Source organism: Ipomoea triloba, chromosome 6 (genome assembly GCF_003576645.1).
Source record: "Ipomoea triloba cultivar NCNSP0323 chromosome 6, ASM357664v1".
NCBI lineage: Eukaryota > Viridiplantae > Streptophyta > Magnoliopsida > Solanales > Convolvulaceae > Ipomoea > Ipomoea triloba.
The window spans coordinates 483,673-496,923 of record NC_044921.1 but is presented as its reverse complement, the minus strand read 5'-3'; the positions used below and the strand labels follow the sequence as shown (position 1 = coordinate 496,923).

At 36.8% G+C, this 13,251-nt stretch overlaps 1 protein-coding gene across 1 annotated transcript; it reads right to left on the bottom strand.

The window, feature by feature from the left end:
• Positions 1-7,710: 7,710 nt before the first annotated feature.
• Positions 7,711-9,462, bottom strand: LOC116022409. Its single transcript, XM_031263139.1, has one exon. The coding sequence runs from the start codon at positions 9,460-9,462 to the stop codon at positions 7,711-7,713; it is 1,752 nt and encodes a 583-aa protein (XP_031118999.1).
• Positions 9,463-13,251: the final 3,789 nt, after the last annotated feature.

Here is a 13,251-nt window from a genome sequence, read left to right as displayed (position 1 = left end):
CTTGCGAAGTCGGTCAACTTAGGCCTTTTAGGCCTTAGAAGAATACGGAGGTTTGGAGTTTGCAGTTAGAGCTGACTAGTCGCCCTTCCTTGCGAAGTCGGATGACTTAGGCCTTTTAAGCCTTGGAGGAAAAGGGAGGGTTGAACTCTTGCAGTTGGGAGCAGACCAATCACCCTTTGGGCGAAGTCGTTTGCACTAGGCAGTCTACCCTAGCCGCTACACCAAGCCTACTACACTCTTCTCCTTAAATCTCATAAGGATGTTTGAACTAATTCCCTTTAGTATAAAGAAGAACGTCCAAGCATTGAACACTAAGTTGGCCTTGGACTTCTCAGGATTTTAAACTCAACACCGAGTTTACTCTGCTTCTTTCTACTTCTACCGAGTAGAGTTATAGATTATTGATGATAAAATTCTTCAAACCTCAACTAGAAAACTTGGTTGTAGATGGACTTGATCTACATGATTTGAGTAACAAAAGCTTCTAAAGTCTGGATATGACTTTTAGCTCTTGATCTCTCTCATGGTCACGAATATATATGGAACTATAATACTTTGAACACTTAATGAATTTTCTATAAATTGACCAACTCCTTCTTTAGTCTTGATTGAATGAAGGTATTTATAGGTGTTAAGAAATGTGTCCGATGGAGGGAAACCCATTTCAAACAACTATTATCTAGTGTGTAATCTGAAAAAGTGGCTTTTGCGTGCCAGACTTTCTAGCCGTTAAACTACTTAATTTGTGTTGAAAATATCTTTTTGTTCTGCACAAATACCTAGCATTATGAGGAAAATCTGCATTGGGATTTGTACATAGGACTCCCTTTGCCTTGGTCCTATTTTACCATAAAGCACTAGTGTTTTAAGGTTTTGAACTGTTGGCTCAAAGAATGTCTCGAGTAGTTCTTTTCAAATGGTTAATACTTTTTGAGTTAACGTTTCGAACCTTAACACTTTGCTACTTCTCGATTACGAATGGTTTTCCTTACCATTCGTTCCTTTCCTTCTTTCTTCTTCACTTCGAAAAGTAGGCTATTCCATCATTCAACATTTGCAACCTTTCGGTTTTGTAGTCTTGAACTCTTCAATTCTTCTGATCTTCAATCATTCAAGGTTTCCTATTGTCCATCCAAAATGTATCTATTCGGGCTATCTTGACTTATCTAAAACGTAACCTTTCGGATCACCAAACAAACTGTTCGAAATTGTGTACAGAGTTCCTAAGTCTAAAAGACAAAAGAAGTAGTGGACTACAATTTCTAGCTTTTGGTATCATCAAAATCTAAAATACAAATGTTCCTAACAGAAAGTTTTCTGAACACTTGAATATTTTATCTAAATCGACCAACGCCTTCTTCAGTCTTGAATGAATGTATTTATAGGGGTTTTGAAATGAATCTGTTGGAGGGAAACCCATTTCTAACGTCCTTTAACCATCGGGTAATGACCAACGTATAAATCAAAAGGTTACTTTATGTGTTAGATTTTCCAACTGTTAGACCACCTTTTTAGCTGAACTTTACTTTTTGTTCTACTCCTTTTGTCTAGATTTTTAAGAAAAATCACCCTTGAGATGTTTGCGTAGAAATCCTTTTACGTTGGTCACATTTTCTCATAAAGGTCGTATGTTTAAGATTTTGAATTGTTTGCTTAGAGACTATCTCGAGCAGTCCTTTCGAATAGTTAACTCTTACCATTCGAGTTAATGCTTTGAACATTAAAGCTAATAACCTTTAGGTTTTAAATACTTGTCCCTACTTTTCGTACTCTTCTTATAATCCCCTTCTATTCCAAAGGTATACCCTTATACTATTTGGCATTTTCAACCTTCCAATCTTAAACTCTTTTACTCTTTGTCTTCTGAATATCCAAGATGTAACTATTCGAGTTAGCATTCGGACTATTCAAATCGAGTGATAAAGTTCTTAAGTCTAAGAAATAAAAAAATTTGGGGAATAAAATTTCCTAACTTTTGGTATCATCAAAATCTAAAATGCAGTTGTGTGTGTGTGTGTGTGTGTGTATGTATGTATATATATATATATATATATATATATATATATATGTATGTATATTCATGATCAAATTTTATAAATATTAGCATAAGGGAATCAACTTAGGGATTCGAAGCTTCTATTTCTTTAATGTACACTACTGCACAGACGGCTTTTAACGTCGGCTAAGTAGACCCTTTAACGTCGGCTAAAAGCCGACGTTGATCTGGCCGACATTGTAAGTGTACACATACAACGTCGGCTAAAAGTTAGCGGACGTTGTAAGGTACACATACAACGTCGGCTAACTTTTAGACGACGTTGTATGTGTACACTTACAACGTCGGCTATTTCAAATAGCCGACGTTGTAGGGAATTTGAAAACTTCTTAAATACCCTACAACGTCGGCTATTTACAAATAGCCGACGTTGTAGGTAAGTTGAAAACAACTAAAATACCCTACAACGTCGGCTAATTACAAATAGCCGACGTTGTAGGTAATTTGAGAACTACTAAAATACCCTACAACGTCGGCTAATTACAAATAGCCGACGTTTTAGGTACCCTACAACGTCGGCTTATTACAAATAGCCGACGTCGTAGGTAATTTGAAAACTACTAAAATACCCTACAACGTCGGCTAATTACAAATAGCCGACGTTGTAGGTAATTTAAAAACAAAAATATTACCCTACAACGTCGGCTAATAAGACTAGCCGACGTTGTAGGGTAATTTTTTTGTTTTTAAATATTCATTTTATTTTTCTATTTACATCCAAAACCTGCTCAAATATATATAGCAATCACAATCACATTCAAAACCTGTACAATTTATATTTATAATATCAATATTAATAAAAGCAATAAATCTCACAATTGATAATAATTAATAATAGAAGTTCATCAAAGTATCTATATTAATTAATACAAGTCATAATATTATCCCAAACTTTGTACCGAAGCAATAAAAGCAATACATCACATTACTATTTCACATACTAATGCAATGTATTAATCCATTCATCAATGAAGTACTTGGCCCATGTGTCTCTAATTTCATCAATCTCTTGTTGATTGTAGCTCAATGAACCAACTCTCTCCACTATCTGTAATAATTTTGAAAAGTAATAAATAATAATTAGTAAGCTAATTTAATTTAGTATTTTTAAAATTTGAATGAGAAATGTATTTTCTTAAATTACTTGCCTTATCCATTCCTTCGTATGTTTCTTTGGAAAGAATTTCAAACATGTACTTCATCACATAATACCCGCATTCGGTAGCTCCAACTTGTTTGGCACACTATATATTTGAATTATAATACAATTAAGAATTCATTTAATTAAAAATTATGAAATATATGTAGTTTTACAAATGTATAAAATACTTACCAAACAATTAATCCATTTTGGTTGACGATTTGTTTTCCTTCCTTTGGAATGTAATGTTGATTTCATACACCTATAAATATAAGAGATATGTATACATAAATACTATATGGCACCGTACTTTATGTATAATAAGTATTAATTAGTTATAAGTTTACTGACGTTTTAACTATGTCTTTAATGTCCTGACGTGGTTCGCGTCCAACGGAATCAAACCAATAGATTTTATATAACAGTGGACAAATTGCCATCAACATCCAATGTTCCCTACAAACAAATAATTTATTAGTTGTAAGTAAATATAATATGTAATAAAAGCACATTGTATTTAAGCTATTTTATTTAAAGCAATTAAAACTTACTTATAAATGTAAGGGGCTAAATAACATTTTTTCTGTCCATATTGCATGGTGACATTTATATACCCTGTTCGTTGTGCTTTAGTTGTCAATTTTGGTTGAATGTAATATGGATCTATAAAGCCATACGTGGTCTTGGATGCCAAATGAAATTCCTTATACAGACACCTATTACAAAAATACATCCAATTAATTATATATATATCAAATAATTGAAATGAAAAATATTATAAACAAATAATAGCAAAGAACTTATACCTTATAAAGAACTGCATACAACAAATATCCAACGTCTCCATATTAAAACACCGCATGGTCTCCAACTTCTCAACATATACATCATATTCAATGTCGCCCACAATACCACGAGACATTTGCACCACAGGATTTTGTTCTAGTTTTCGAGCAACTTTATATGCCTTTTGACATAAAGGACTCAAAGAAGTCGGATCAACTATAATCATATCAACATTAGGTTGTTGCACAGCGGATTCAATCGTCAATTTGGACATTCTTTTTAACTGTTCAATATACGTAATAATAATTACTATTTTTAAAGAGTAAATTAAATACTTTTTAAGAACCAAAAGTTTTGAGAATGCATACCTCATCAGCTTGAGTGCATAACTCTACCAACTTCTTTGACCAAATAACAAATTGATGCATTGCAGCTCCTACTAGCTGAACCTCATCGGTGGGGAATGGTACAGGAGCTCTTGGATCAATAACTTTATCCACACTTACTTTCACTTGATCTGCATTTAATTCTACCCCGTGAACCGTTTCACCCTTGTAAGCTATCCCAAATGCCACTGCACGTCTAACGGGATCTTCCAAATACAACTGGCATCGTGCTCCTACCTACATGATTTCATATTTAAAAATCAGCAAAACTGTGTTTTAACATATAATAATAAGATTAAATATAAATGATTACTTACAACCGGTAAATCAGCAAAATGGTCTGGAGAACTAGCTTTGTCACTGTGATCAGATTGTGGGTCGACATATATGTCATCCTCCCGCCTTGATTGTGCAGGTTGACAAATGGGAGTCTGCATCAAACCAAATTGCTTCCTCAACTCATCCATGCTTGCTTGAAGTTGTTTAGAAAACTCCTCTTGCATTTCCATTTTTTGACTGTCTAATGCCTCAGTAACTGCAACTTTAATCATTTGTTTAACTTCTAGCGTAGGCGTCTCACTTTGACAGCGTTTTGCATAGCCAAAGTAGCTTTTTAAGCCATGCCCTCTTCCCATAGCTCTAACACGTCCACAATGCTCATCAGTACCTATGGCACTAGACAATATATCTTGTCTACCCGTCTCAACAAATTCTCCTTGAGAAGCTTGCAAAGTGAGAGAATCCTAACATATATTAACAATATTGAATAAGGATTACTATTATAGTTCAATTTATTCAACATATATAATTATTAATGTAAAAAATTATAACATATTTACTTACAATTTTGTCCACGACCAATCTAGTCGCTTCGTGGCGAATATTTCCTAATTTATCCATTCTTGCCCTTTTCCACTTTTCATGTCTAGGTGGTGGAGACGGACGAGAAATTGTATACGATGGATCTGATTTTGCGGCTTCTTCTTGTTCTTTCATCTTCTCATCCATCATAATCTTCTCCAATCTCTTATAGCGTCCTCGAGCTAAATTATGTGGATGGATATTCTTAACTTGTATCTCTTGATGTTTTTTTCTTGATGCCTACATAAAAAGAAACCATTAAGTAGTAATACATATTTAATATATTTGAGATAATAATAATGATATATATATACCTGAAATTGTGGAGTTTGACGAAGAACAACATATTGTTTCCATGTGGCTGGGTCAATGAATGAGTATAAATCACAAGGGTTCTTGTTTGAGTCATTGTTGAATATATAGTCTCTATTTAATCTTGATTTAAAGTCTTTCCACCGATCACCCGCATATGACAACATAGCCTTCCTCACACTATCTGTCTTGGGAATATCATAAACACTCTACAAGACAAGATTATTGATTAGTATAAATGTAATTATATTAATGTTTTTTTTGTAAATATCTAAATATAAAAAAAAGTTACATACCAAGATATCATCCCAAATGTTGTCTTGAATCTTTTCTGGGACTTCAGGCCATGAACCTATTGTGATAGGAATTTTGCTTCGTCCTAACAATGCAACATAACTTTTGAATTCAGGCCTATTTTTTCCAACTGGCTCCAGTCCTTCAAATTCAACCACCTTCTTATTTTCGACAGTAGCACGCTGTAAAATTAATTTATTCAGTCGAGTGGCACCGCTCTTTTTCTTAGCAACGGTATTAGTATCTTGGGTGGTACTATCATTAGTGGGATCATCTGATGAATTTATATGTCTGTTTACCAAAGAAATTATTAGTAAATGACAACACAAAATAGTATGCATAAATATAAATATTTAGATAGTGTAAACACAAGAACAAGTTAAAAGCATTACAAGTAATATCAATGCTCCCATATCCCTTCATGATGATCATCCCGTGATGCATGCACTTCATCTATCTCATTATCCACAATGACTGGCAATAAACTTAAAGAAAATGGTGGGATTTCTTCAATATCAAAACTAACATCTTCATTCAAATCACCAGTAATTTGTTTCTTTCCATGAAGGACAATTGACCTTTTTTTATCACAAGGATCAGTAACATAAAATACTTGTTTGCTTGGGATGCCAAAATGAATTGCTCATTTTTGTGAACTTCTCTGTTCAGATCTACAAGTGTAAATCCTAACTCATCAGCTTTCACACCGTGTTTACTATCTACCCATTTACATTGGAACATCAGCACCCTAAACTGAATATAATCAACCTCCCATATCTCTTCAATCACACCATAATATAACAACTCTGCAATCACAGGATTTTTATCTTTCGAACTACTGAAATGCATTGAATTTGCAACTAAAGAAACTCCACTGTTTTGCATAATGCTCATATCATCTTGCTCTTTTGTATAAAAAGAAAACCCATTAATATCATATCCAGTATAACATATGACTTGCATACCAGGCCCATGAGCTAACCATCGTACAGTTTCAGAAACATTTTTATCTTTAAGAACTTTACTTTTGAACCAACTAATAAAATTACGATTATGTTCGCTCACAATCCACATGTCTGTCCTTCTTGGATTTTGCTCTTTAATTAAGGCCTTATGTTTATCTAAATATGGCTCAACTTCACTTGTATTGTGCAAGATGTACAAATGCGCTTGCTCAACATCTTTACGAGGCATATCTTGCACATTGGTTCCTCGAGTACCTTTACCAGCAATTCATCCTTCATGTCGATACTTAGAAACACCAATAGCTTCTACCCCCGCCAAGTATTCAGTACAAAATTCAGTAATCTCCTCAGCAATATAGCTTTCAACAATAGAGGCTTCTGGTCTATATCGGTTCCTCACATAACCTTTTAACACTTTCATGTATCGTTCAAATGGGTACATCCACCTCAAATAGGCAGGGCCGCACTGTCTTATCTCTCTCACCAAATGTACAACCAAATGAACCATGATATCAAAAAATGAAGGTGGAAAGTACATCTCTAGTTACACAATGTAACAGTAATACCATTTTCCAATTCATCTAATTTGTCTGGATCAATAACTTTTCCACAGATAGCATTGAAAAAGAAACAAAGCCGTATAATAATATATCTTAACTTTTTAGGCAATATACCTCTTACAGCCACTGGCAATAGTTGTTGCATTAAGGCATGACAATCATGAGATTTCAATCCCACCAATTTTAAATCTTGCATATTCACAAGTGTTCTGATATTTGATGAATACCATTGTGGTACCTTCATTCCACGTAAACACTCACAAAAACTTGTTTTCTCCTTTCTTGATAAAGTATGAGCAGCTGGAGGCAAATATGTCTTCTTATCCCCTTGGCGTGGAGCTAATGTAGCTCATATGTTCATTCCAATCAAGTCCAATCTAGCATTGAGTCCATCTTTAGTCTTACCCTTTATGTCTAAAAGAGTTCCAACAATACTATCACATACATTTTTCTCCACATGCATCACATCAATACTATGCCTCATATCTAATGTCTTCCAATATGGAAGATCAAAGAATATAGATTTTTTTTTCCATGGACTCTTTTCATTTGAACGTATCTCAACATTAGTTTTTGTCTTCTTACCTCTTTGAGATATTAGCTTTTGAGTCTTACCAAACGTAACATTTATACCTTGCACACGTTCATAAACTTCAAACCCAGTCCGTGGTTGTGGAGCATTTCTATAGTCTTGTTGCCCATTGAAAGCCTTTTTTAATCTTCTATAAGGGTGAAATCTATCAAGAAACCTCCGGTGACCCATGTAAACTATCTTTCTACCATGAACAAGTTGATAATAGCATGTATTCTCTTCACAAATAGGGTATGCCTTATGTCCTTTGACACTATACCCAGACAGGTTTCCATACGCTGGAAAGTCATTGATTGTGCAGAAAAGCATAGCTTGCAACTTAAAATTCTCTTTGCGGTATGCATCAAACACTATCACACCTTCATCCCACAATTTTTTCAAATCTTCAACCAAAGGTGCCAAAAAGACATCTATATCATTACCTGGTTGTTTTGGACCAGATATCATCAAACACAATAATATATATTTGCGTTTCATGCACAACCAAGGAGGTAGATTATAAATCACCAACATTACTGGCCACGAGCTATGCTTACTACTTAGGTTTCCGTGACGGTTTATTCCATCAGTACAAAGTCCAAGTCTAAGATTTCTAGACTCATGGCCAAATTCAGGAAAAGCATTATCAAAAGTTTTCCATTGAGGAGAATCAGCAGGGTGACGAAGCTTTCCATCAGATATTCTTTTATCTACATGCCATGTTAAGTTTTTCGCGTCACTTGGATTTGAAAACAAACGCTTAAATCTTGGAACAATTGGGATATACCACAAAACTTTAGCTGGTGGCCCTTTTAAACTTGCATTACCAACAACATGCTCTCTTGGTTTGTACCGAGATGCCCCACAGATTGGACATGCATGCAATTCTTTGTAATCATTCCTAAATAATATGCAATCGTTAGGACAAGCATGTATCTTTTCATACTCCATACCCATGGGACACAGAATTTTCTTGGCATCATATGTATTCTTTGGAAGTTCATTATCTTCTGGAAGCATATCTTTTAATAACCCAAGTAAAGCTGTAAAACTCTTGTCGCTCCATCCATTTCCAGCTTTTAAATTGAATAATTTCAGAACAGCAGATAACCGAGTATATTTACTACACCCTGGCCATAAAGGTTGTTTTGAATCACTTAATAATTCATCTAACTCATTTGATCGATCAGCGAACTCTTCTCCAACATCGCGAAACATTTCATCCAACCGATCTTCAGACTCATCATCTTCATTTGCTTCGTTGTCAACATAAGTGTTAGATGTACTAGTTCTTTCCCCCCCTTCACCATGCCATATCCATTTTGTATAACTTAGATTAATTCCATCACAAATTAGATGATCATATATGTCATTTGCACTTAATTTTGTTAAATTGCAACACTTCTTACAAGGACAAAAAAACCTCCCATTATTATTCGGAAGACTGCGTTTTGCAAAGTCCAAAAATTCTTTAACTTCGTCATCATATTCCCTACTAATCCGAGAAGCATGCATCCCACTTTTATCCATGACAAGTCAATCTAAAATCATTATTAACTCTAATTAATCTAGTGTTACGTTAACATTCAATCATTGATTCAACAAATATAATAACATAAACTTACTTCAGCACAGACCACGATGTGGCTAATCACCGGATGCATAATAGAAAGCCGAAAACTTAAAAAAGCACAAACCACGGTGTGGCTAATCACCGGATGCATAATAGAAAGCCCAAAACTTAAAAAAGCACAGTCCATGGTATGGCTAATCATCGGTTGCATAAGAGAAAGCCGAAAACATAAAAAGCATAGACCACGGTGTGGCTAATCACCGGATGCATACGAGAAAGCCGAAAACATAAATAAGCACAGACCACGGTGTGGCTAATCACCGGATGCATACAAGAAAGCCGAAAGTTCGTAGAAAAATAAATAAATAAACATCTTACATCACCAAAGCTTTGTCCATGTCGATAAGCTAAACCTCGAATCAAACTAATCACCTACAATGGAAAGGGTGATTTCATCATAACTAAAACTATTTGTAATGTAGTATAAAGTAATGTTCTAGGAAATTAAAGGAGAAACTAAATACTTTAATGATTTAATAATTTTATAATGTGTAAAATTTAAGACATATAATACTCCTTAATGATATTGGTCCATTGTGATTGAAGATTAATTAAACTTTTTTTCCTTGAAACCCAACACAAAGAAGAATGTAATGCTAGTGAACCTTAGCTTTTTTCTTATTCCTTTTTATTTTTTTTGCTAGTGAACAATTTAGCTAACAAGCAAATATCAATTTTGCTAGTGAACAATTTATGTAATGTTGGAGGCATCTACCATCACTTATAATTATTTTAGAGGCCAAACAATAAAGTAAAAATATATTGCTAATGAATAAAGTGTGAGATCCTAAATGATATTTTTAAATAAAATAATTCAAAAATTAAAAAACAAAATAAAAACCTTACCGGCGGCGGAGCTCCGGCGGTGCAGCGGTGCGGCGGTTCGGCTGCGGCGGTGCGCCTTTGACCGACGGCCAAGCTCCCGCGGCGGTGCGGCTGTGAAGGACTGCGGTTTGGCGGATGTGTGCTTCGCGGCTGCGGTTCGGCGGACTGCTTTGCGACTCCGGCTGTGTGCTTCGCGGCTGCTGTGCGGGGTGGGCGGGCGACAGCGGTCGGCGAAGGATTGGGGGCGACGGCTGATGGAATTTCGGTTTTGGTTTAGGGATGGAATTTCGTAATTTTTGGGGGAGAAGGATTGGGGGCGACGTCGTAATATTTGGGTCGACGGGTTGGATTTTTTAAACCCTACAACGTCGGTTATGTTACATAACTGACGTTGTAGGTCATTCATATAAAACATCGCGCAATACGACGTCGGCTAACGTCGTAGCCGACGTCGTATTGCGCGGGGGCAGGGTCCGTTTGGTGATACGATGACGGCTAATGCCGTAGCCGTCGTCGTATCCCCCGTCGCCGGTGAAAAATTGCGGTACGACGTCGGCTAACCACCTAGCCGACGTCGTATCGCGTAGTAGCATTAGGTTGAAACTTTTAACGTCGGTTATTTCATAATAACCGACGTTAAAGGTTTTTTTTTTTAATTATTTAAATAACATATAACGTCGGCTAAGTACTTAGCCAACGCTAATTAGCCGACGTTGTATGTGATTTCTGTAGTAGTGTGTAACAAAACTAATTAGACCAAATCTATTTTTTTTGCAAACTAGCACCAGTAACTCAATTGCAAATGAGACACTACCATAAAAGAAGCGGATATGCAATGATGACGAAGGCAATGGCAGTTGACACATCTATCCAAAAAATGAATTAACAAAACTTAGAGTAATTCTAGCCAAAAGTAGTATCTATTACGTAATACCGTACCAATTACAATAATTATTAACAAATTGTTTTTAGAAAAGTGAAAATTGAAAGTACAGACAAAAGACCGCTGGATCAAGAGGTTTGTAGTGCTCAGACTAGGATGCCCAAAAGAGGCAAGGCACCCCTTTTTATAGTGTTCAAGAACCCCTCACATCTTGCCAAGTGGATAGACGTTGCTTGTATTCCCTATCCACCGTCTACGTGTCCATGTCTTTCCCCATGTCTCCAACTTCTCACCTACCATTCTTCACCCCCTTTACCCCCTTACGCCATACCACCTCCAATGGCCATGTGCTTAGCAGCATGGGCTGATCACTACTCCCTCTATGTTGTCTGCACATTTATGCCCATGTACCCCTTCACCACCCTGGCCATGCCACATGCCATCACCACCATGCGCCCATCAACGGGGGTACCGTTGACGCACAAAGAGGCGTTGGTCCCCGTCGGCCACACCATGACTAGGGAAAGTCGACGAAGTTTTGTCGAGGTCGGTTCTAGCCAAGCCTTCAATGGCTCCATGTCCCTCTTTCTACCATGTATGACATCCCACAGTTGCACCCACACTTGCAGGGCGCGAGGGTAGGGGGGTTTGCCAAAACTAGTCGCGCTACAGCCGCAAAAGCCTGGCGAGCCACACCACTGGCTAGGCGACCGACCGACCTTCTTTCCCCATGGCAGGTTGCACTCCTCCTTCCTACATGGGCTACCATATCTCCTTCTTCACGCCTCCTTCAATAGTTATACCATGGACCCGGGTCTACCTTGCAAGGTGGACCCGTCACAATTTACATACTAAACGTTCACAATTCAAATTGTGAACATTTACTTTATAAATTAATTGTGAACATTTAGTTATGAACATTTAGTATATAAATGGTAAACATTCTGTATGTAAATTGTGTATTTTGGACTCGGGTCCACCTTGTAAGACATGGGCCACCATGACCCTTGCCTTCCTAGCCCAACAAGACTTGGGCCAAACTTTTCCTTTACCAGACCTTGGCTCAAGACTTTATCAATAGAAATGGACCCCGAGTCCCATGACCCATTTATTATTGTTATTGTTATTGTTGTTGTTGTTATTATTATTATTATTATTATTATTATTATTATTATTATTAGTATATAATTAAAGTAGTAGTGGTAGGAAGATCAAACAGATGCTTAGAGAGAGGAAGGGAGTAGTAGTAGTAGGAGGAGGAGGAGGAGGAGGAAGATCAAACGGATGCTTAGAGAGATGAAGGGGTGATTTTTCCTCTCGTTTACACGATTCTAACCTTCTTTAGAATTAGCTATACTTGGTAAGTCTTCACAGCCCTCTAGCCGTTAGCGGCGGTGCGTGGAGGGCGGTGACAATGCAAACACCGTCTAGACTGGTAGAACAACCACCGGACGAACAGATGGTGGAGGAGGATCTAACCTAGAGGTCAAACAAAAAGTTTAGAACAACAATGTAGAAACCAGCCGGTTGGAAGCCAATGAATGGGCCTTCGAGGATCTAGAGGTGGAGTCATATTCCGAGATGGAGGAACAAGGGAAAGATGATGGCAGACCGAGGGTAGTATTCCTGAAGGAACTCCGAAAAAAACTTTGCCAGGATTGGAAGATGGCAATCATCCTCAAATATCTCAGAAAGAACATAAGCTATCATGTTTTGAACCAAAGGTTACCAAATATCTGGAAAGTTCAAGGTAAGTTAAATCTTATCGACATTGGCTATGGTTGCTTCATAGCGCGATTTGATAATAAGGTGGACTATCTCCACGTCCTTCTTGATGGACCGTAGAAGATCTTCGACAACTATCTAGTTACTTAGAGATGGGAGCCTAATTTCAAGCCAAGGACAACCAAACTCAACAAGATGGCGGTTTGGGTAAGGTTACTAGAATTACCAGTTGAGTAGTTTAGGGATGACACAA